We start from the raw sequence: 25,263 nt of genomic DNA, 5'->3' as shown, positions 1-25,263 counted from the left end.
AGTTGGATGGCTCAAAAATTGGCTGATGGGGCGCACCCAGAGTGGTGGAAGACGTACTCGACCTGGCAGGATGTTAACAGTGGGGTCCCACAGGGCTCAGTCCTGGAGTCTACACTGTTCAATATCTTCATCAGCGACTTGGATGAAGGGGTGGAAAACACATTGTCCAAGTTTGCCAATGACACCAAGGTATGGGGAGAGGTAGGCGCACATAAAGGGAGAGAGAGAGGCTGCAATTAGACTTAAAACAGACTACAGAAGTGGGCGCATGGTAATAGGATGGGCTTCAATGTAGCTAAATGCAGGGTGCTGCACCTGGGGAGAAGGAATCCACAGCATACAAGCTGGGGAGCTCCCCCCTTGTGAGCACAGAGGCGGAAAGGGATGTTAGAGTCATTATTGGACTCCAAGATGAACATGAGCCGCCAATGCCAGACCGCAGCCAGTGAAGCCAACCACACCTTGTCGTGCATCCAAAGATGCATCTTAAGCCAGTCCAGAGAGGCGATACTCCCCCTCTACGCAGCATTGGTCTGGCCTCCATTGGAGTGCTGCGTCCAGTTCTGGACACCGCACTTGAAGAAGGATGTGGCCTGCCTTGATGGGGTTCAGAGGAGGGCCACCTGCTTGGCTGGAGGGCAACAGGGCAGGCTGTATGAGGAGAGGCTGAGGGACCTGAACCTGTTCAGTCTCAGCAAGTGGAGACTGAGGGGGGATTTGGTGGCTGCCTACAAACTCATTAGGGGAGATCAGCAGCAAATAGAAAGGATCCTATTCCCCCCAGCAGCACCTGGGGTGACGAGGAACAATGGCTAGAAGCTGCTGGAGAACAGGTTCAGGTTAGAGGTTAGGAGGCACTATTTCACCGTTAGGGTAGCTAGGATCTGGAACCAATTTCCTTGGGAAGTGGTCCTCGTTCCTACCTGGGGTAAATTCAAAACGAGTTTGGATGAACACCTGTCTGGGGTCGTGTGATCCCATCATGTGCTCCATCTAGTGGCGGGGGGGGTTAGACTAGATGATCTATTCAGGTCCCTTCTGACCCCTTACTCCTATGAAACTATGAAATACCAGTATTAATTTAATTTAAAAAGGGGGTGGCAGATATCAAATGCTTCACAACATAGTAAAATGAATCTCCACATTATACCTAGCACTAATTCATGTTGACATTACTGCAAAGCTTCTGGAACAAGCACAATAAAATGCACAGAGATAGCAGCAATGCAGAGAAGTGTTACCAGGCAGCTCTAGCAATCAAAGCAGACCGTCTGAACATCACGCAAATTCAACAGATATGTTGACTATATATTTCCTAAGCAGTATTACTCATTATACATTGTCAAAAGCTGCAGCCATAAAGCTGACTTTCAAATTAATCACAAAAAATGAAAACATTGCATTTCTAAAAAGGGAACTGAACCAACAGATCCAAGTTGTTTGCTAACTGGTAATCTTGCCCTGTTCCTCCCCCATACACATGCATCTGTCCAAAATGCTTGTAAAATTCAATTAAACCCAACCCAAAACAAAGAATCTTCTCAATACATCTGGTTAAAGAGTCTAGGCTATATTTTTATATTTATGGAAATGCCTGCTTTTAGGGATCCGTTCAATGTTTAAAAAGATAAATTAATACATTCCACTCATACAGGATTTTCTGTTATATGTGCAGCTGCCCTGAATTTACTTGAAAGTGACTGCAAAAAAAAATAAAAAAAAAAACCATGAAAAGGGAACGGAGATGAGTAAACAGTAACAAAATCACAAGAGTTCATTTCCATAAAACTACAAGTTTACTTTGATAGTCTTTGCAATTGTAACCCATATTTTATATATATATTCATTCCCCCTGGACTTATGTGATTTATTATTAATCTCATTACTTATTGCTCACAAGAAATGGTAGGGGTGACTGGCATTCCATGATACACTTAGGAGAGTTTGGGAACTGTGTTCATTCCCAGACCAGAGTTAATCAAGAAACAAAAAGGTTATTGACATTTAAAAATGATTTACATGAACTAAAGTGGAGTTCAGTATAAAAGGTCCTATAATCCCATTGGTTAGAGATACTTGGGACTACTCAAATAATATACTGGTCTCAAGTCATATTTAGAATTCCATTTTTCCTCTAAGAACGGCTTGGAAGTTTATTTTTTCTTCAAAGAGTTTTCTTTCTTATTGCTCTTCGGTATTTGTCACCTGGACTCAGTCGTGCCAATAAACTGGTTCAGTTAAATCCTCACCCCCACTGAAGGCAATTGCCAAAATGTCACCGATTGAATTATTTTATTCATTACTATTTTTCTGTAAAAATTTTATAAGCAAAAAACAATTATGGTATAGTGGGAAAGGGTTTATTTATTTTACAGTATAGAGGGCACAGTATTCCTTAATTTACAATGACAAGTTCAGTTTACTTGTTATTAACGTGACCCTGCAAAACTGCACATCTGATAATAATTTGACATGCTATAAAAGAGGAATTGTGAGGCAATATGAGATTACGTAATGATGTCAGGGTATAAAAACCTTCCTTTTTTCAGCACTTTCATGCCCCCTATGCACAAGGAGAAAAAACAGGGAAAACAAACAAACAAAAAAAACCCCAAAACCAAAAACCCTTAAGTGTTTAGGAGAATTAGGAACAAACACCCCATTTTCAAGGGCGAATTAAGCACAAAGAGGCAATTTTCAATAGAAGCTAAGCACCATGCTTCAAATATAAGTATTTTTTAAGTTCAATGAAGGGCATGTCTAGGCATTTTCCAACTTTAGAAAAACAAAGCCCTTAAGTTTCACTGAATTCAATAGGATTTAGGCTCTTAAAAGGCTAAGCCACTTTTGAATAAGCACTTTATTCCCTTTTGAAAATTGTAACCAGGATCTTTCTCGTACCACCGTTACATCCCATCATACAGGTAAGGACTAAAGGGTAGTTACTGGCCCTGAACTTGGAAAGAAAAAAATCCCCTCTAATTGTGCCCCCACTGGTTCCAAACTCACCCAAGAGGGGTGCAAACATAAGATAACAGAGGATTACAGAACCAACCCAATTATACCACATCAGCACATTGTAGCATTTAATGGGACAGCAAACTGCACCTCTAACTCCAAACACGGATCATTTCTGTTCCTCCTCCCCCCGCACACCGATCAATTTGCAACAACACTTAGTTGCCTGGGGGGTTACTCCCAAGTAAGTGCTTTTGAAAATGAGATTTAGGCCGTGTTGCGATTTACCATATATTCAGGTGGGAGTCAAGGTATGGTACAGACTGCCCCTATCGCTTCCTTTGAGTTCTCCCGCAATAAAGTTAGTGGGACATAAGCAGATACAATTCCACTAAGCTGCCATAAATTTGAGTGGTGGCTGCAGACCTGTGCATGTTTACACCATCACTGCATTAGTCCAAATACAAGATGTCCCTTTCATATACATTTAAGCAGGTTAATATTTAACTTAAATGATTTTAGCGAAAGCAAAAGTCTGGGTCATACATGACTAAGCCGATTTCTATTTTTTTTTTGTGCGCGCACCTTTTTCAGTGTTTTAAATACTTTACAAAGGTAATCTTTACCTGGGATACATCACAAAGCTAAATTTAACCAAAGCACATGTCCTAAATTGCACTGAAGTTCTGAACGGTTTATGTAGCATGGGAAATAAGGTGTAAAGCACAAAAGATTGTCAAGACTATTTCATTATCTGATGATGTCTAGAGCATTTGTTGAGGAAACACTTAGGCTGGAACCCATCCATTTACACAAACCCACAGAAGCTTTACATAATACCTGCTCTAAGAGACCACCAATTGTGAAGCTGAACAAAGATGTGCAATGGGACATTATTTGCTACCCCGAGTCCAATATAAAAGGACTTAGTGTGGTCAGGCCACTAATGAACAACAAAGTGGGTCTAGTTGTGTTGATGATCTGTGCAACTTGCAGAGAGAGACTACAACTGCTACCCTGCGAGACACACTCACTGATCCAACTTTTTACAGATGGGTTTCACTCCCATCTGATCCAAGGCCTAGTGCAAAAAAAAAAAAAGAAAAAAAAAATCAATAGAAATATTTCCAAATTACTTCAGTGGACTTTAAGACTGCAAGGCATTTCTTACTTATGAGATGTTCTTACACTGGACTTCATTCTGCACCACAATTATATGAACCTTGTTCTGAAGGAGATTCATGCTATCATGCACTCCATAAGTTCTCCTTCTAAATCATTTTTCATGACAGTTAATAGATCCTCTTATCATTGTTGAATCTGGTCCAAGAAGTAAGTTCCGAAAATTAAATTAATGCCATTCTGCCTAGGATTTAGAAAATGCAAGTTAAGCGGCTGTCAGTTATCCCAAGTAATTAAAAAGTACCATTTTAAAAATAATTCTGCCAATTAATATATTCATTCTTGCCAGGTTTTTTTCCAGCCACTTGGTGTTCCTTAGTGTTTAGACAACACATGTACAAGCTTCAGTGCTCTAGTTCTGAGGATTGCCAAGCAGCTGTTGAGAAGCAACTTAAAACAGCATAATTTGCAAAACATCTCAGACTGAAGGACTGGACTTCGGAAAACTATCGTCAATGTTATAGAGTCAACTCAAAAGACCTTCGCTTCATGCTACTCTTTTAAATGACTAATACCTTATAACAAATGTTACACGACCTTCAGTACACGACCTTCAGAATTAAGACAGGTTAAAAATAATAACGGCAAAAGCAGCATATATATATATATATATATATATATATAACTCCGATTGCTACAAGGTCATCAATGCAATTTGCATATGGCCCAAGCTCATTCATGTGCTCTCTCAGGCCCAAACAAACAAATCAAATTATGCATTTCTGGTTCGAAACACAAGCTTTAGAAAGTAGATTCGATCTCACCACCTGAAACAGCAAGATGCCAAACCGTTCTCTTCTGACTTCAAAGAACCAGCTGTCTGTCGGGTTTGCCTTCAATTTTATCTGAAATAATAATCCTTAATGCCCAGCTCCTACAAAACTATTTGCAGGACTGGGGCCTTAGACCAAACTGTAGAGTTTACCCCCATTTCCTTCCTGAGCAGATTAGACTAGACTTTCAGAGCTTCCAGACTCAGAGCCATCATTCTTCCCATTTTTACTCTCACTTCAAAGAGCTCCAGCCTTCTGATCCTTTAATAAGCCATAAGAGTGGCCCAGAGTTCAGAAGCCCAAGACAAACTCCACTGGCATATATAATAGGAGGTCCTTCTTACTAACATGTGATGAGAGAAATTAAATTATGGTTTACCAAGGTCAAGTCAGAAAAAAAATGTGTATGAATTCATATGTAATCCAAGCTCAGACTTCAGAAAAAGCACCAAAATGCACCGTAATTCTGCAGGGGCAGGCAACACCTGCTTCAAGTGAACAAGCTGCACCAGACTGGGTCTAACAACGTGGTACACAGTATATCAGTTTACTTCTTGATTCTCCAACCTTGGCACCAGAAGGGTATCTGTTCCTAGAAATATTTGTTTGCTTTTTAATACCTTTTTCCCCCCCACCAGAATCTAGAAAACAAATTGATATGCGACTCCTGTCTGAAACTTATGTAAAAAAAAAGTAAGAGACAGCCAATTCAAATACTTGCTTTCAACTGTCTGACTCACAGTCATGACCATGCAAACGTTTTAAACAGAAAAATATTCCCTAATTAAAACCACCAAACAACAATGCTAAATCTTACCATAGGATTGCTGCCCTGGTTTAAGCCATTAAAACAATTGCTGTAATGATGACTCTCGATTATAAATTTATATATAATTCTTTTCCCAGGCTAATTTGCTTAAAAGTGCATCTGATGCAAAGCTTCAGAGTCTCATGAGAAAACATAAATAGCACAACTCAAGGATTTTGAGGAAAAATACCATGCAGAACATACCAAAAAGGGGAGACATTCTTTGACTATGATCAAAAACACAGTAGGCACTATTAAACAATGACATATCAAGGTACTTACCTGAAAATCTGTTGAATATTTTCAGCTTTGATTTCCTTGAGGACTTCACCATAGGGGTGAGGATCATTGGGTTCTGCAGTTGCAGGGGAAGGAGGGCATTGTGTGTGTGCATAATACCCTACCACAATTCCAAAAATAAATAAAGTCAAAACAGTGCAGAAAACTTTAAGTATCTGACAAGAATTGCAGCGGTTACTCTTTGGTGCCGGTCTTGTATAATGCGAGACATAGTCTGGGTCTTCCTGAAGTCGCTGAAATCTTCCTTTAGGAGATGCTGAAGGCTGAATGGGCTCGAGGTCAAGATCAGTATTCTGTGAGATTCCCAAATGGTGCTGGGCTGTGCCATCCAGTCGGAAATGGTCAAAACCAGGCTCCTCCAGTTCTTTCTCCATGTCCCATTCCAGCTCCAGGGCAGTAGCCTGAAGGTCATCACTGTCAAGGTACTGAGAGGGCCCCTGTGGTCTCTGGTCTGCATTTACTTTGTGATAAGCCATCTTTTTACCTATTTAAAAAATAATGGGGGGGGGGAAATATCAGTGTTTGCTCCAGTGTGCATGACAAATATTTAAAATTCTGCGGGTCCAGTTTCTGTCTTCCCAAAATGTCCAAATGCACAATTGTGCATGCATACCTGAAGGAAGAATTAGGTCTGCAATACTTCATTCTGTGTATAAAACGTAAATCATATTGATCAGAAGCATTTTAGAGTCAGCGCTTCCAGCGTTCAGAGGCACCATAAGTCCCCTGAATGGAATTCTGGCCTCTAATGCAACCATACAGGCTAAGGACAGACGTTACACACAAACCGGTTTAACTGATCAGAAACCAGTTTAAACCTGTAACAGAAAGAGAAGTTCGTTGTATACAAACCACTTTCAAAATGACCAAAACAGGTTTAAGACAGACCTGGATGAATGCAGGATCAAACTTAATTGATTTAGGTTAAACTAGTCTATCAAATTTCTGTCCCAGATCCCCTCCAGATTCAAGTTAACTCAGTCCCCCAACATCCCAGGTTGCTTTGCACCTCTGCCACAAACCTTGCCTTGCAGGACGGGCAGACTAACCTCGGCCCCTGCTGTCTGGCTCCAGCCAAGGAAGGTCACTCCGCCCCTGGGCTGTCATGGAGCCGAGGCAGCGAAGCCTCTGTTGTTCAGCCCTGGTCCAGGCTGTGCCTGTTCTCCTGGTAGGACAGCTGGGGTGGAGAAGGGGGAACAGAACTTCCTCCAGCTCATGCCTAATCCCTAACATGTGAGGGTTTCCCCTGGACCCCACACAAGTCACCAACATGCAGGTGGGAGGGAGGGGGAAGCGGTCCGGGGCCAGCCCAGATCCCTGCGCCTCAGAGGGAGTCCCCCTGTACCAGGCAGGGTACCCCAAGCCCTGCAGCCAGTGCAGAGAGGCAATACCCACCTCCCACCCTTCAGCATGGTCCAGCTTAGCCCCACCCTCAAAAGCGCTGGGGGAACAGTCCCTCTAGCCTGGGGCTGGCCTGGCACTCCACAACAGCCTACATGGGAGGGATCCCCAAGCCTCAGCAGGGTTCCCCTGTCTTGGGCAGGCTCCCCTGAGCACTGCTGCTGAAGTAGGGGGGAATTCCCACCCCCATTCCTCAGCATGGTCCAGTGCCACTTTTGCCACACTTGTGTGCGTGTGTGTGTGGGGGGGAAACAGTCCCTCCAGTCTAGGGTTGAGCCAGCACCTCACATAGGGGGATCTCACCACCTCATGGGGTATTCCCACTCCCCCTCACTGGCACTGGACTCCACTGAGGGATAGCAGGGGCAGATTACACCTCTGCATCAACCACAGGACTTGGGGGGACCCTGACCAAGGTGGGGGAAGCCTCCCAGAGGCACAGGGATCCCTCCCACGTGGACTGATGCTCAGTGCTGGCTGGGCTCTGGGCTGGAGGGACTGCCCCCCGCCCCCCCGGGTGAGGACAGCAGGCTCTGGGGGGCACATGCTGGGCAGCCAGTTAAGGATGGGTCCTGCTTGGCTGCATTCGGGTGCTCTCAGCAGTGGTCAGCAGGCTAGGAGGCATACTCTAGCGCCCCATGGCTTCCGGTCTGGGCCACTGCGGGCATCTGGCTGCCTTTCCGATTCAGAAGTGAACATCGGTTCATTCATTATCGGTCTATTCTATGCAGTTTAGAGAAAACTGTGAAGATTGAACTGATTAAGCCCCGGGCTTTGTGACTGTCTGTACTTAGTCTCAATGTCAATCCTCCGTTTAGTTTCAAAGAATAAGCATCATTTAATGCCATAATGTATTAGGGGGATATAGAAGACATTCCAGTACTGACAAGGGAACTTTCCTCTAATTTGAATAATATTTTATGCCTTTAAAATGTCTATAATTCTCTAATCTAGGAGTAATCCAATGAATCCCCCCCACCCCAAATAGTTATAAAATAAATACGTATAAATGTCCTCCAAAATCATTTTGGAGCCATCAATGGTTTCACACATTCATTTTTGTACAGAGATTTCGTCTTACTTGCTATCTAAATAATGCTACTATGATGTATAAATACAGTAACTTCAAACGGTCTGACTTCAAAACTGGAATGTTGGGTTAAGAATGAAATTTCAGTCAGGGCAACACTTTATTGTGCTTGCACATCAATAAAGGGCTGCTGTTTGGATCGAGTGAGCTATAACTGAGAGGTATTTAAATGCAGAGTTTCTGAATGACTGACAAATTTGTTTAGAAACTGCCCTGGCCGCTTTGCTCCAGTTACTTTTTTCCAATTTAATAAAGCAAAATCATTGCTAAGTTGGTATTCTTACCTAAACCGTTTATTTAATATTAAAGCATCTCTGTGGCACTTCTAGATGTTTCTACGGAGGCATGAGCCTTCTAAGTGGAACTCTGACCTCTAATACAAACATTCAAAGTCAATTCTCTACAAATCATTTTTAAACTGACTGCAGTGATGAGGCTCAGTTTTCACCCATACTTTGACAATAGACATTCCATCACATGAGCATCAGCAATTTAACGCTTTTCAAACATCAGACAGACCCATCAATTAGAATGAAATGCAGATACACATATTAACTCCTCACAGTGATGGATAGCTGACTGACATCCATACTACTACTTTCCCCCTCTTGTTACCCATAGATATATTTTCTTTACCTAAGTAAAGTGAAGCATTTCCAGAGAGCATTTTTGAGGTCGCATATTGGATGAACCTACTTTGCATGGCAAGATAGAAATTTAGTTTATGTTTTCCAAACATTATTCCCATTCCAGAAGAAGAAATGCATCGACATGTTGAAACAGCCTGTACTATTTTTTTTTGTTTTAAACTGCATCGTACCCTATACAATACTCGATTTACAAATCCATTTCCCTACGCTGCACCTGCCATTTATTTAAATGTCTCTTAACATCGAGCAGGCTTGCAACAGCCAATGGAATACCCACTTCAGATACACAGCAATAAGTGCTAAGCCACCACATGCATTTTCCACCCAAATGTACCAGTCCTAATCAGGGAGGGGAAAAAAGAAAACTCTCCCAATGCCTACCCTGGAAGCAAGTAAAAAAAGTATCACTGTAACTGTCAAAGTTACAGGCAGAATAGCAGACGTGAGACTACTCAGAGAATTAGCTTCAGAAAGTCCACAGCAAGCCTTTCTGTTAGGAATTTAAAAAGACAGGACGATATTTAAACGATCAAGACTTTGAAAGGAATTCAAAGTCTTGCCAGCTTCCAAGGGTTGAAACTCCATTGCTAGTTTTACTTGATGCCACTGTCTCACCTTTATTTTTCACTAGTACTTCCCAATCACTAGGTTATTCTTCAGTCAATCACTGCAAGGTAATACAGAAGTTGCATAGCTTCATCTACTTGGAATATAATCCTGAAAAGCCATCCACATGTGATTTAAGTTTAGGTAGGCAGCTGGTTGCAGTTTGCTCATCAGCAGACTGAAACAGTTTTAAAATAAGAACAAAGTGCAACTAAACGGAGGCCCTAAAACCTACATTTAAATAAATTTCTAATAGAAAATGACAACATTCAGAGGTGATCATGTCTGTCTTAACTGTTAAAGACCCGCTGGGGGTGAGCTGTCCTTCAGTAACAAGGACATGATAAACTGGTTCTTAGCCGGTTGCCAGTTCTAGAAGAGTTATAGGCTCGATCCGGCAAGCTGCTGAGCAATGTGACACCTTTCCCCCGCAAAGCACCTAGTTACGAGATAATGCATGTGTTTTGGTGCATCACAAACCAAAAACCAAACTGTCAACCAAGCATCATAACAGGGGGGATGGAAGGGGGCACAAAAATAGCAGCAATGGCCACAGCCGGCCTGGCTACTGCCATCGCTTAGGCACAAAAACTGCCTTGTTACACTTGTACTGCCAGCCTCTTTGCAAGATTGAGCAATAAGGGCATGATCCTGTGGAGACTTACATACCCTCTACGTGTGCGGGTAAAGGCATGATGGGATCTAATACACAATCCACACAATCACACCTCCTGCCATGCCATGTGACTGTCGTATTGAGCATTAGATCTCATCACACCTTAGCACTGGCACACGGGGAGACCGGTCCCAGGCTCCCGCTGCACCAGAAAGCAAGCTCCTGTGGCTGGGGGCTTCTCAACTGAGGGGACTCTCAGTCACAAGAGTGCCCCATGCATGCTAAGGGCTGGGGAATCGTGGCAGCCACGATCCCTAGGTTTTGGGGGGTGTCAAACCCCCAGGCCCTGTGGATTGTAGCTGCCTCAATTCTTAGGGCCCAGGGGTTTCAACCCCCCCAAAGTCTGAGTGTGGCTGCCTCAATCCCCAGGGTTCATGGGTTTTCACCCCCAAGCCTGGCAGGTCATGGCTGCCTCGATCCCTAGGGCTTGGGGCTTTCATGCCAGGCATGGTGCTGCACCACTGCAGTCACCAGTCAGCAGCCCCAACAGCTGAAAGGGCTCCTAGCCACAAGGGAGACCCTGCTACATGTGCAAATTAAAGCCCAATAGCAGCCAGCTATAAAGTTAATATACATTTTTGAGGTCTAACTTTACAGCTGGTTGAAGTTTTTTATCATGTTACAGCTACTGCAATGTGTAGCTGGTCTTAAGGTAACTGCGCAATGCACTGGGTCAATTGTGAAATACCCCTAAATGTGTCGAGGGGACCTTATATACTCATACTTAATTCTATGCAATGGGTTTTCTAATGAGACTCATAGGGCACATCACCACAAGCATGCACACGCAGGAGCGTGCGTTTCCTACAGGACAAATAGCGGCACAGCTTTGAGGCGCTGCAAACTGCATGCATGCACTCATGGGGATGTGCCCATAGCATTCTTCTAGTGGGTTTGGGCTTGGGTTGCAAGACAAGTATAAAATTATCATCCTTAAAAAGGTAGCACTTAGTAAGAGCTGGCAAACACAACTTTTAGAACTCCCATTTTTATTGATTTCTCTTATAGATCGATTTGAATGTATTTTTTTTTTTATGTGTGTGCCTATGTTCCTTTGAAAATAAACCTAGTCATTATGGGCGATTTTAAAATACATATTTTTCATTCTAGAGCTATTCTGGTCATTTTAAAGGCCATTTTAAAAATGTCAGCATTTCCCAGCAAGTCCTACAATATCACCCTCCATGTGGAATAGGAAATAATAGCAGAATTTCAGCTCCTGTGGTGGGGCAACTGCTCATAACTACTGGCTTTGTAATGGTAACCACTGTACATTGGCAGCATGCAAGTACCCTATGCATTTATGACATTTTAAAAGGTATGCTATTGCTCAGTGAAATGTGTATTAATAAAGGTCACTTAAATATGTACTTAACCACACCATATAAAGACTCTTATGAAATTTCTTCAAATGGTTGTTACTCTGCATGAGCACAGCCACTTTTTAAAGTTTAATCTCTCGGCTGTTTTACTTTTCTCCCCGCAAATTACCACAGCTAGTTGGATTAACTGAAATTCAAAATTCAACTTATTTTTAAAACCCCCAGCCTATATCCCTCATACAAATTCACTGTTGGAGTAAATAGGCATAACTCCAGTTATATTCGAGCAGAGCCCAGAGTCCCCAGCCAAGACCAGGGCTCATTATGACTCTACCTTTGCCAACTGTAATTTTAATAACTAGTCTTTTTCTAGTTTCAGTTCATGTCCTAGGTGGTTATGGAAGATAACTTCATCTCAGAGATTATAAATGAGACCATAGAGAACATTCAAATATATTGAAAGGTAGAAATAAGGAGGGGGAAAAGAAAATAGTACAAAGATGCTGACATAATGTGCTTAGGCACCAAGAATATTAGTAGATCGTAAGGCTCAAGAAAGGTCTATTATGATCTCTTAGTTTGAACTCCTGCATAATATAGACCATCATGTGTACTTCCATGAATACCGCCCCCCCCACCCCATTAAAGATCTCAAGAGAAAACCACCACCTATCTTGGTAAGCTGCTCCAATGGCTATTTACTCTCACCATTAAAAACGTCCCCCATTGTGATTTTTTAAATATTTTTACAAAGGATCTGAGCCCGAGTTTGCATGATGTGACCATTAAAAGCTATCCTAAAAATGCAGCTGAGATTCCCCTAATACACAGTAGCCCAAGATCCTTTACAGTTTACGTTCATCTGCAACTGCATTTCACTGTGGACATAAATTCTAATGGTTAGACACCAGATTACTACTATTTTCCTTGGCAACTAACTACATTAACTTCTTGCACAAGTGCTGTGTCAGAGCCACAATCCCTGACTCTGGGCTGTGGATATTTAGCAAGAAATGCCCCAAGCTCCCCATTGCCATATCACTGTTTGGCAATCTTGGATCCTGCAACAGCGAGATCTTTGACAAAAGCTTCCAGATTTAGACTGATGCTATTAACTGTTTCTGCGGCAAGTTATAAGAACAGCCCTATACACCATAAATAGTTGAGAGATCAGTAGTGGGCTGACTCACAGGAAAGGGTTGCAATGCTTAACACTTCTTCAATGATATACAGAAGATTGGAATTAAGAGAAAAAAAAAGCCATTTAGAGAAGGGATGTCAAACATGGTCTGTGGGCTGGATCCAACCCATGGAGCCATATGATTTGGTCTGTGGATCGCTGGTGTGACCCCATGCCCCAGCCCCGACCCTTCATCCTGCAGGCAGCACAGAGATCAGTCTGGGATGCCACATGTAGCCCATACCCCAGGCTTCCTGTGCTACATACAGCACCAGTCCAGTCCATGCTCACTGGGCCACACAGAGCCCTAACGCCACCGCGTGCTGCATGTGGGATGAGACAGGCTACATACCCTGAAGGCAGCAGAGGGGTCAGTCTGGGGTGCACACTGCATGCGGCAGGCTGCTGGACTGACCACAGATTGCCTCCGTGTACTTCACAGAGTGCCAGGTCAAGCCCACGGTGGGGAGTGCATGTCCTGTGCTGCCCTTGATATACCAAATGCAGCATATGGGCTGGACCCGGAGCCACAAGTGCTGCATAGGGCGTCAGTCCAAATTTAGCCCTCAGACCAGCCCAGTAGCCAGATGAGTTTGACACCCGATTTAAAGTATCCTATTACTGAGAAATCAGTCTTTACTAACACATGTCCACACAAGGACTCTAGAGCACTTCCCTTTCAGTTTGCAATAAGAAATAGCTGCAATGCTTGACAAATCTCATCTTAAGGGTGCTTTTTAGTCCTTATTTTTCCTGTCTCAGTTTATCCAGAGTGTTTTTGCTTTAACTCCCTGTAATAATTGTGCGTCTGGGCAATCCCCAAAAACTGAAATAATGTCATCTGTTTAAACGCCAAATGGCTGCACCTGTTCTCGAAATCAAAATACATCTTGCACACGTCTTTAAAAATGGTATGACAACAATTCAGTGCTCTATCAAATCAGTCGATGCCAAGTTTCAGTCCTAGCCAGATGTGTTTGCTAGAGTTATAAATCCCTGAAGCTAAAGGTTTGCAGAGGAAGTGGTAATAACCTTGACAATAGCAGTGCAAACAACAATGCTACACTGCACAGTAATTCAGATAATTGTGTGTTATTTCCATCATCTCATCCTTAATTTTTCATGATAATGATTTTTTTCCCTTACTTTCTTTTGTGAAATGGCCTTGGCAATTGTTTTAGTTACAGTAGGAACATTAACAGTCCTTTATTTAAATTGTCAGTCTGCATGTCGACCAGATAAAAACAAATGACAATAATTATTTGTTGTTCATGCTTCACTAGCTGAATAAACAATATATACACAATAGGAAAAATGTGTACCATTGTAGCAGCAGACATTAGACTTAAGAGAAAGAACTCATGCAGAACAGAGCTAATTGTAAAACTGAATTTATCTTTTGGTATAAAACTACCATACATTTTCTGGCATTTAAAAGTGGAAGTACAATCTTTAACAGCTCAGTAGCACGTCTAGTATTATTTTATTACTGGATTGTCAAGAGCCGTTGTTTGGGATGCGGCACCATCTGGCTGAACACTTAGACATCTTGTAGCTTACACATGTAACTAAAGGGCAAGGACAGACCTCCACAAAATGCCTCAAAAACAGCAACTAGTGTATAGTTTCACTTGTGGGGAGGCAAGATGAAGAGACCGTCAAATATCAACCTCAAAGTCAACCTGGAGAGTTTAGTTAATGCGCATGTTGTCATGCACACATGCCATTTGGTGTCCACTCACCCCCTTCATGAAGAGCTCAGAGTCCTATATCTAAAGACACGACACAAGTCAAACACACAGTGTTACCCTTAACCACGCATTGCCTTCTTTTGAGTTTCAACTTTAACATCAGCATCCACCTTTAGCCTCTGGACAATGCTTCCAAGGAAACACAAAATAAAAAGACTTCGTCCCAGCTGGACATAGTTCTCACTCACCACTGAGGTTATCTGATTTGGGGGTTCAGCTTTCAGATCCCACTGTTTCTCCCCCTCAGGCACACCCTTTGCACAAGCCTGAATTAAACCGCCGTTGGGGTCCACATAAACCCAGAAGGCTCAGCACTGAACTTGCCAGCCTTCCTTCCAAAAGGGTTTTTACATAGACTCCTTCCCTGCAGCCTGCAAATGAGCCAGGTGTCTCCTTTTGCTCCTTTTCACAGGCCTGACACAGGTGCAGGGAGTGGGGCTGACTGAACTCACTGCAGCCTGTTAACTCTTTCCACCCGGTGTAGGGTTTGCATACCATGTCACAGGCTCTTGTGAAGTTGGTATGTCCCGTAATATACAAAAACATCTAGGCAATATTTTAAATATTTACTATGTGTACAAGTGGGGGAAAAATATTCGTTATTCAAATCTTTCCCTCCTCCCCCTCAAAAAGTCATCAACTGATTATGGGTTACAAAATGTTCTAATGTCTTCCCACATGCATTTTTTTCCCCCTTCAAATACAAACTGTTTCGGAATAACATACCACATCTTTCTTCCCAATGGCCTGAGGTTTTAAAGATCCAATCAGTTACTTATTTGTTCAAGAAATAAATCATTGCTGGGGTGAAGGTCTTGTATGCCAAATTTATCACTGAGCTTGATATAAAAATAAAATCACTACAAATGGGGCTTAATTTGAAAATGCTGACTCTGTTCTAGCTGCAGGAGCAAGCTAAAGCATAACTTGCTCTTACTAGGTCAAAGTAAGTAAGTACTGCACAGGATTCCTTTGTGCTCCTTTTTCTCCCCTTCCGTGCTAATATTTGTGTAGGAGAATTTTCACTTCATTTTTTCTGGTGACCTCTTTGCTGTTTGATTCCTACAATTGAATTATTCAGACTCACTCATCTGAAAGTCATTATTAAAAATAAGTTAGCTTAAGGCTACAAATCCTCCACTTGCATTCCAGTATATATAAACTCTGTCATCTTACACATCTAAAATGCTAAAAGAGTTGTGAAATAATTTAGGAGCCCACATCCGATTTTGAAAAGTGATTTAAACATTTTGGCTGAAGAGGTGCTTCTCTATATTCATGTATAAGTAGTCTATGTTGACCTGAATGTTAGGATTTTCACTGTATAACCATATTGATTTAGTGTAATAGCAGGTTGGAAAGAAAACAAGCACTCAAAATAAATCACCCCACAACAAACGTTTGATGACTGTTATGCAACAATGGACAAAGCCATTGGCTCTAAAAAGCCTGGTACCACTTCCTGAAAGCCAAAGATCCCGGGTTTAAATATAATATGGAGAACTGAAATCCTGGAAACAGAGAAGAACTAAAAAACCCTGGATGGATTAGAGACAGACAGACAAAAAGGGAGAATTTTTCTCTTTCTAGAGCATAGGCAGTAGGGCTGTGCAAAGCTTCAGGTGCTGATAGGATTTGGAGGAGATCTGGCCTGATTTGGCAGCTCAAGCTCTGAAACCAAATCCAAACAGGAGACCAATAAAATGGTCCGAATTAATTCAAAGCTCTCCAAATCAGTTCGGAAAATATTTGGAGAACTTCCGAGAGTCAAACAGTCCCCATTCGCTGTCGCAGGGAGCTGGACCTGGACTCCATACCAGTAAGTAGGGGGTGGGGGAGGGGACCATGAGGGGACCCCCGCCAGGCCCCATCCTCTGCCTGCTTCCCCAGCTCCCCTGACCCCCGCCCTCTCTCCCAGTCCCCCCATGGCTGCCCCAACTGGCCCCAGCTCTGTTCTTTAAAAAAAACAAAACCAAAAAAACCCACACTCACTGGCTCCTGCCAGGTGGGGAGGCGATCCCCACTGCCTCACACTGACTCACGCTGTCTGGGAGGCTCTGCCATGAACCCCCATCCCCAGCCTGCTTTCTCAGCTCCTGCCCCTCATGGCTGCCCCACCCAGCCCCAGCTCCTGGCTCTTTAAAAAAAAAAGCCCTGCACTCATTGGCTGCTCCACTGGCCTTGGGGCTTCTGGGGCCTCGTGGCAGAGCCCCTCCAGACAGTGTGGGGCAGTGGGGAGCAGCAGGGTTTTCCCCCCTGCCTGGCAGGAGCAGTGCTTTTTTCTTTTTTTTTCTTTAAAGACCCAACACTGGGGCCAGGCCAGGCAGCCATGGTCGGGTGCTGGGAGAGCAGGCAGAGGATGGGGGCTTGTGGCAGAGCCCCCCACACAGTGCAGGGCAGTAGGGTGCAGTGGGGATCGCCCCCTACTCCCCACCTGCAGGAGCTGGTGAGTGCCAGGCTTTTTTTTAAGTGCCAGGACACTGGGGCTGGGTGGGGCAGCCGTTGATGGGACTGGGAGAGAGGGTGGGGCATGGGGCCTGTTCAGTTCAGAGATTCAGCTGATCCTGCAGCAGCCAAATCTCTGAATCAGATTCGGCTGAATTGATTCAGGACAGTGCTTCAAATCACTGAATTGAATCACTATCCCCCAATTCGGCCGAATCCAAATCCAAAGCGAATACTATCTGCTTCGCACAGGCTGAATAGGCAATTATTAAGGAGCCATTTGTGGTGACCAGGCTGACCCGGGCTCCCAGTAGTGTGTCTAAACAAGCTCAGGCTGCCTGAGGGATGTCAAATTTGTTTGACCTAGGGGCCAGATCCAGACTGTGGGGCTTCTCATGAGCTGGATCTGAACCATGGGGCTTCCAGTGGTCTGAAAGAGCTGTTCACCACTGTGGTTGCCAGAGCCAATGTTTCGCACAGCTCTAGAATATAGGGAGTTAACACTGCTGTCACTTGTCTCCCTCAACCATCACCCACCAATTTTAGTTGCCAAGGCAAACTGAAAACCCTGATTTCAGTGCTGGGGACTAGGGAGGCCTTAACTTCCTAGGTTCTGGAGCCAAAACAGGAGGGATTAACACTGTTCTCTTAGGGGTTCCAGCAGCTGCAGCAATGAGCCCTGCAAGGAAGATTCAGCCTGCAGAGGTGGGGGGCCCAGTCCATGAGAACCACTATGGGCTGGAGGACTGGCCAACCCACCTCTTTTAGCCAGGTCCAGCCTGTAGGCCATATGTTTGACACAGGCTCAGGGTATGATGAGCTTCTTTCTTCTCTAAATGCTTAATGCTCAGTGGAAAAGTAAACTGCCCACCCAAACACACACAAAAGTACAATAAATAAAAAACCAAATGAGATGGCTGCTCAATCCTCGTTCTTATAGGGAAGAATTGCAACAACTAAGTTGGCAGACCAGTTAGAAAAGCAGAGCAGATGAGCAAATGTGTTATCAGTGAGATGCAATTAGTATGGAGCCCCACAAATTTGCTAACTGTAGAGACTGCCCCCCCAACCCCGATATTTAAAAATTTGAAAACATTTTTTTCCACGATGTTTTAAAGAACCTTCCCCTACCTCTTTTCCCCACTCCTCCTTTTTTGAGGTCACCCTGGTTTTACGGTGTTTCATGACTTTCAATCCTGAGGTGAAACCCTTAAAAACAAGATATTATGGAGCTGAACCCGGCATTGTTTACAATTTGGCTATATTGGTGTTTCACTCTGTTTTTGATGGATGGTCGCCTTAATGATTTCCTGCACGGTTTATAACAGCAAATAAAATGAAACAGTAACATAATTTTCCGCTTTTCTGAACTATTTGTATCTGAAAAATTCAGAGCTGAAGTAAGTTTACTCCAGCATCGTACAAAGGGTATTTTCTGACTGAATTTCATGTTCAAGCTCAAGTAAGTACAGTAAGTTGCCATGACAACTGGGGCTGCAAACCAAGCAGAGAATAGAGTTATGAAAGCATATTTGTGTGCACGTACACATACACACACGCACAGACAGGCTAATGCTCTGTAATTCTATCAATATTCAACCTATCCATCTACCCACTCCCATGAATTGGGCCTGATTCTGTTGTAGGCCTATCATTAGCATGTTACTGAAGTCAGCTGAGTGATCTTGACTCATAAAAAACCAGAGTGAAAGCAGAATCATTCTGTCAATGATATACAGCAAAAGACAGTTTCTAAATATCCAGTTAGTAAAGCCTTCAAGCAACAACCACTGTTTCCATGAACTAAACACAGAGACGAAAATTTGCTGTAAGATACAATATTGCAAGGTTCGGGGCTACTACAGCTATGGGCTAAGAGTAGAGTAGTAATGTGCCTGGTGACCCTTGACCTTTCTTCTGAGTCTCTACTGAAATAAGCTGTCAAGTTTGAGAAATGTCAGTGTTTGGTCATTTGGGTCCGCCTAGAGGCATAATTTCGCATGGTGTACCATTCCTGTGAATTTATTACAACGTTATTTCTCACAAAGACAAAAGTGGTGTGACATTCAGCATCCTGAATGAAACTGAATGTCCTAGTGCACAAATGCTGAATTGCTTTTATTGCTTCACTTTAAAACCAAAATGAATACGTATCAAACTAAACTCAATAGAGGTCATTACCTGTGTTAGTCTGAAGTCAGACAAAGCAGGTTGTTGCCTATGAAAGTTCATGCCTGTGGCCGTGCCTATATGTGTGGCGGACTGCACAGTTGTTACAGTGCAGTCATTTAGTACTTGCAAAAGCAGACCTGCCCATAAGCAAGTACTAAATGACTGTGCAATAACTGGCATTACTGCACTAGTACCATCACCACATGGTTTTTTCCTGATGCTACTGGGCAGTAGCAAGGAGCAATACTGTCACCGCAACATTAGTGCTCGGCAACGCTACTGCACTGTAGCATCTTGTGTAGACGCTTCGTGTTAACCAATTAGTCTACAGGATGCCACCCTGCCCTACTGTTGTTCTACAATGTAATACAATTCCATCGGTTTTTCAAGCTTTCGCTATTCTAAGGAAATTCAGTGAAAGCATTAATAACTTGGAGATATATACACACACACACACACACACACACACACACACGCACATATATGACACACCTTGTATGTATCGCAGTGTTACATAGAAGAGTGAGCAAAGAGTAAACAGGCAAAACATTATTATATATCGGTAAGATATCACCCAAAGTCAACTTAAAAACAGCAGGTGTTCACTGGATCCACTTTCCATTCAGTAACTTAGCAGCCATTAATTTCAAGAACTCAGCATGTGACAATTGTGTAGTTTATGCAGGTGAAACTCAAGGATTTTCACACTGGTACTGAAATTGTTGAGAGTTTTGCCTGAGTGAGGACTCTCTTAACTTATCAGTCCCTTCCCACAGGCTTTTGGCATGTTAAGCCTACCCCTTTATTCCATAAACCACAGAAACTTTCCCGGCTGCTGTTACTACCATGACCATGGCCAACACCCTTTATATATCGGCTGCTGGTTAATGTATATCCAATATCCTGTCTCAAGAAACTGTGGACTAGCTTTAAAACAACCACAGTCATAAGAATCATGTATATTAAGCAATACTTGCAAAAGGCAGGCATTTTTTCTCTCTCACCCTTTTATTTATTTGCTACCAAATCGGCTACAACAGCTAATCTCAATGGGCAGAGAAATAATCAATCAGCTGGCAGTACATTTGGTGTTAAAGCCAATCTGATTTCCTTCAGTGGTGCAAAGGAGGTCTTTCACAACAGCGTACTGCCCTTCACTGCAGAGATCTCTTGACCTCAAACACATCAAACTACACCAGACTATAAAGCGAGGCATCCACGCTATGAGCAAAATATGGCTCTCTCTTCCATATCGGGAGACATAAACTAGCTCCGTAATATTATTTTTCCTAGTAAATTTGCAGGGATTCCTTAATTTTGCAGAGGAGGAAAAAAGAAGCATGCCTTTGTTTACTGGGAATGTGCACAGTTTAAAACACGACTCTCAAGATATCCTAAGGATAAGTTCTGCATATTTACTACATCTCATAAAAAAGAATATCTCTGCATCTTCTTTCATTCTGGCTGCATACAATCCATCAGCCCCCTGTGAATACGTTCGTAACCAGAACAACGCAGTCCTGAAGTTCTTGCCTTGAAATTCCACTTGCCCTGCAGTGCTGCTCTGTCTCTCTCTTTTTTCCCCCCTCAAATGTTTATTTCATTTCTTTTAAATAAACTATTTTATTCAATGTACTTTACACCGCAGGAGAGGAAATTCACTGCAGGACCAAAGGCATTACAAGGCAACTGGACCACAATTTTATTAATTTTAGATGTCTGCATTCTAGTGCAGCGTTCTCGTAAGACGGAAATGGGAGAATCAGCTATCTTTTCTCTGAGTATCTGTTCTCATGTAAGGGTCATATGCGTGTAAATAGAACTAGTTGGGAATGAAGTTTTCCCAATTGTTTTTATTCATTGGAAAATGGCAATACATTACAACCACCGCTTTTACAATGGCCAAAGACCCCAAAATATTCACTGCCCCAAGCGTTAGGGCACTCCCCCGCTAAGACTACTTCTAGCTCCGTCTGATTTAGCATAGTATCCTCCACATACCAAGCAAGTGCCCCAACTAGGGGCTAGGGTTTACTCTGGGCATCCTTCTGATGTCCTTCAGAGGTGCTTTCGTGAAAAGTGTTGAAAAGTCTTGTTTCTGTTCTGCATTGGAACTAAAACAAGCTTCAAAACCTTTCCTTTTTTTGTGAAATAGAAATCCTGGCTTTCCAGTCAGCCCTAATTAAAACCACCTTTCTTTTCCAAGATGATTCATTTATTCAGACCTGAGGACAATGGGACTCTGATTAAATGCAATTAAATAGTATGCTTCTGTAAATTGTATGGCTGGCTATGTGAAATCCAGCAGCCCCTATGATGCATGACAGGGTAAATTCTCTGCAGTGCAAACAAGATATTCTCATTTTCATCTTGCCATCTTCCAAGACTTAGTCATTTTCTCTATACAAAGCTTCAGCTAATACGCTTAACCTGAGTGATGGATCCTCTGTAACTGGAGTCAGATCACACAGCTTCTCTAAAAGCTGCTGTTATGATTCCAAGCTGTAGTAGCCTGCTTTTATATCCTGGTAGTGATGTGGCCCGCCAGTGCATCAGTACGTTCTGCAGACCCACTGCTCATGCCCCGCTCCTCCTCAATCCCAAATCCTTCTTACTTAAGAACCAAACACAAACAAACAGGAAAAAACCCACAGGAGCAAGGCTAAATAACTTCTTGAAGTCACTTTTCAGCCACTGTTTTTTAGGCCAATAGCACAAGAGAGGGAGGTTTCCCATGGCATCTTCACTGGGTTTCCATCAAGGAGAGACTGGTGAAACAACACTTATAATTATGCACTGTTTGCATCACTATGAGAAAGAAACATTGTGAGCACCTGACGTTGTCGCTCTGTTTTTTTAGATTGGCCCTTCTTTGGCTGTATTTATTACATTTTACTTTTACATGTTTCTACATTTTATTTTATGGAAAATAAAAAAAAACCTTTCATGAGCAGTTTTAATTTCAAGAAGGTTCCAAGTGAGAAGACGGCAGTTTAAGTTCTCTTTTAGGGCACGTGTAAATGAAACCAGGTCCCTAAATTGAAGTGGTGAGTTTTAAAAAACACCGTTTCAATTTAGGGCTGATTAAACCCCCGTGTCATGCACAGACCTTACCTGCCTCTCTGGCAGGGCGGGGAGGGTGAGCTGCCGGTAGCTGGAGTGGTCCCTGGATTGGGGGGGGAGCAGGGGGTGAGGCTTGCCACTTTTCTTGGGCAGACCCTGCTTTCCAGGGCTGCTGCCAAGCTGCCTGCAGGTCTTCCTGTAGAGCTGGCTGTAGGGGCAGCAAACTAAAACTTCTTGAAGGAGCATCCCAAATCATTTAAGGCGCATTACTCCACCAAATTTTCTACAGCCACTGGAATTAATGCACAATACACCGTGGAGGCGTGCAAACACCGACACCATTAAAGCGCTGCAAAAGCATTTAGCCCGCTTTAAAGTGTCGTGCACACACACCTCTCATTTTGTCTACACACAGCCTTAGACGGGTACAGATAATACACTTTTACCAGTATAAGTGATCAGAAACCAGTCTATACCCATAACAGAACAGAACTTCAGCCCACAAAACTGGTCTATACCTGTAACAGAACAGAAGTTTGGCATGCACAAACTGGTTTAAAAATGGTGAAACCCAGGCTCAGATTTGCCGTCCCACCAGCAAAAGGCAAACGCATGTTCTGTTCACTACCAATCTAAACTATGCCACTTACAGTAAACTGCCTTAAGTTGTTTCTGCCTCATGCTTTTTGAATGTCCGTACCTAACCTGACAGACAGACATAAAAACGGTCCATTTTACAGTACGACAGAAATAACAACTTTCAAACAATCCTATTAATTCTTCAAATGTTTTATTGAAAGCTCACAGGAAGCCTCCAACTGAGTTCAGTGAACACTGAGCCATGTTCAAAATGCTAATATTAATTGATATACATATACATATATGGCAGTTTTGTTTCCTGGCTGACAAAGTTAAAAAGAGAAGGCAACTTCTTATGAAAAAGTCATACAAGCAGTCTTGCCAAACAACCCAGGGAGAAGAGGGGCAGCTGCTATAGTATTTATGGACTGTAAAATAATTTCTGTTCTTGGGGGATGGCAGTTTCCAGCCCAGAGCTTTATATATGTGAACTATGTTAGTCCCCTAATATGACCATTCACCGGAAACTCATGAGAGAGCAAACAACTATAAGTGTACAGAAAGCACAGCAGATTGGCAGTTTGCTAACAACTGCCCTCTGCTCTGTGCTTGACTTGTAACCCTAGGACTGAATTAATGCTGCAGATTTCCTGGATCACTGAGAAAGCAGAAAGAAAGTAGATATTTTTTACTTTCCTAATATTATATCATAGCCTACGGTAACCTGAAAAATGATATTTTTCTAGGACATTTTTCTTCTGAGGCAATGCAGACCAAGTAGAGAAATACTGATCTTGTAATTTCCAGGCACTGTACATACTTACCTTGGAAAAGCATATTGTATCCCTCTAAGATACCAAAAACATCTTAACAACCTCTACTGGACTGGAAAAAGGTAGATGCATGAGAAATCCCATAAGGACTACCTCAAGTTTTTGAATAAGTGTACACAGCCCTTTCCCTTCCTATACTTGCGAAGGAATCTGATGACCTCTTGGAATATGCAAGGCAGAGGTGAGCTACTTGATCAATGGACTTTGTCCATTTTTAAGGAGTTGTTGCTAGACAAACCCTGGATGCTGAAAGAGAGAGAGAGAGAGAGAGAGAGAGAGAGGGCAAACCTAACTGTTTTCTTGTTTTGGCTGTAAGTCCAGTTTTTTCCAGTGACAGAGATGAATAGGGAGTTTCTCTCCTTGAGACAACGGGGAATTGGAAGTACCGGAGAGTTTCAAGGATCCTTCAATTTTGTTGGATCTGTGAAATCTTCTGACTTTTTTTTTTAGAGTGTTTCTCAGAACTGGATCAGAATGCAACTATTTAGAGTAGCTGGCCGACTTCTTCACTTATAGCTTTAACCATGAGATAGATCCATTGACTTCAGCACAGAGAGCTGGTGGAGAGTTACCCAAGTCGATAAACTTTTAAAACAGCTGAATTTATAAAGAAGGTGATTCAAGAGGATGACAAAAGGAGGAACTTCGTACAATTAGCTGCTGGTGCTTCAAGGGTTAAAGTTCTGATTTACTACTTGTGTGCAGTATGCTTAAACAGCATTCATTGTTTTTTAGGAAATTTACAGTATCTATATGAATTAAAACTATAGAAAACCTACCGCACACTATTTTAAGTACTCTTCATAGCTTTTATACTTTATTTATGAACAGGGACATTATTAAAAATAAAAGATCTCCAATGGCACATAAAAGTAATGCTGTTATGAGATTAAATGTCAGGCAAATGGCATGAAAATGTAATATTCAGTAAGTCATAAAGCACAGACAGCATTATCACAGGAACTTTATGTTATTAGCATATAGCTTGAAACAACTATGTTTATTATAATGTAAATGCAATTATTACTTTGCCTCTAATTTCATGTGTAATTGTTATATTAAATAACTACTATATTATCTTCTTGTTTGTTCTCTGTCTTTCTTCTGCAAATGCATCCAGTTATAGCTAATTTCTGGGTTGCCCTTTTATATATATTCAAAGAATTAGCTGCACTGTAAGTATAATATATGGTAGCATAAAGTATATGCAACAAATGCATCAGCTTTATTTCCCAGTTTCATTTCTTTGACAGGAAGGCAAATATAATGCCATTACAGGTATGCTAAAGGTATATACCTTTAAAAGTACCTGAAAATATACTTAAGCCTTATCTTCAGTTCTAGATCATAAAAATCATAGGAAATTACGGTTAGAAAGGAACTCAGGAGGTCATCTATTCCAACCCCGTGCTCAAAGCAGGACTAGATCATCCCAGCCAAAGCTTTGCCTAGCCAGGTCTTAAAGAGCTTGAGA

General features: G+C 42.5%; 1 protein-coding gene across 2 annotated transcripts in view; it reads right to left on the bottom strand.

The window, feature by feature from the left end:
- The window catches only part of NAALADL2 (N-acetylated alpha-linked acidic dipeptidase like 2), a 1,056,665-nt gene that overhangs the window by 602,990 nt on the left and 428,412 nt on the right, over positions 1–25,263 (bottom strand). For both annotated transcript variants that reach the window (XM_019532747.1, XM_019532746.1), the window contains one exon: positions 6,004–6,505. In XM_019532747.1, the coding sequence (XP_019388292.1) occupies positions 6,004–6,497 (494 nt within the window). In that variant the 5' untranslated portion in view covers positions 6,498–6,505. The remainder of the gene's footprint in view (positions 1–6,003; positions 6,506–25,263) is intronic.

The sequence above is a fragment of the Crocodylus porosus genome, unplaced genomic scaffold, assembly GCF_001723895.1.
Source record: "Crocodylus porosus isolate Cpor-Errol unplaced genomic scaffold, CroPor_comp1, whole genome shotgun sequence".
Lineage (NCBI taxonomy): Eukaryota > Metazoa > Chordata > Crocodylia > Crocodylidae > Crocodylus > Crocodylus porosus.
Note: the sequence above shows the minus strand (reverse complement) of the source record. Positions and strands in the feature narration are given on the sequence as shown.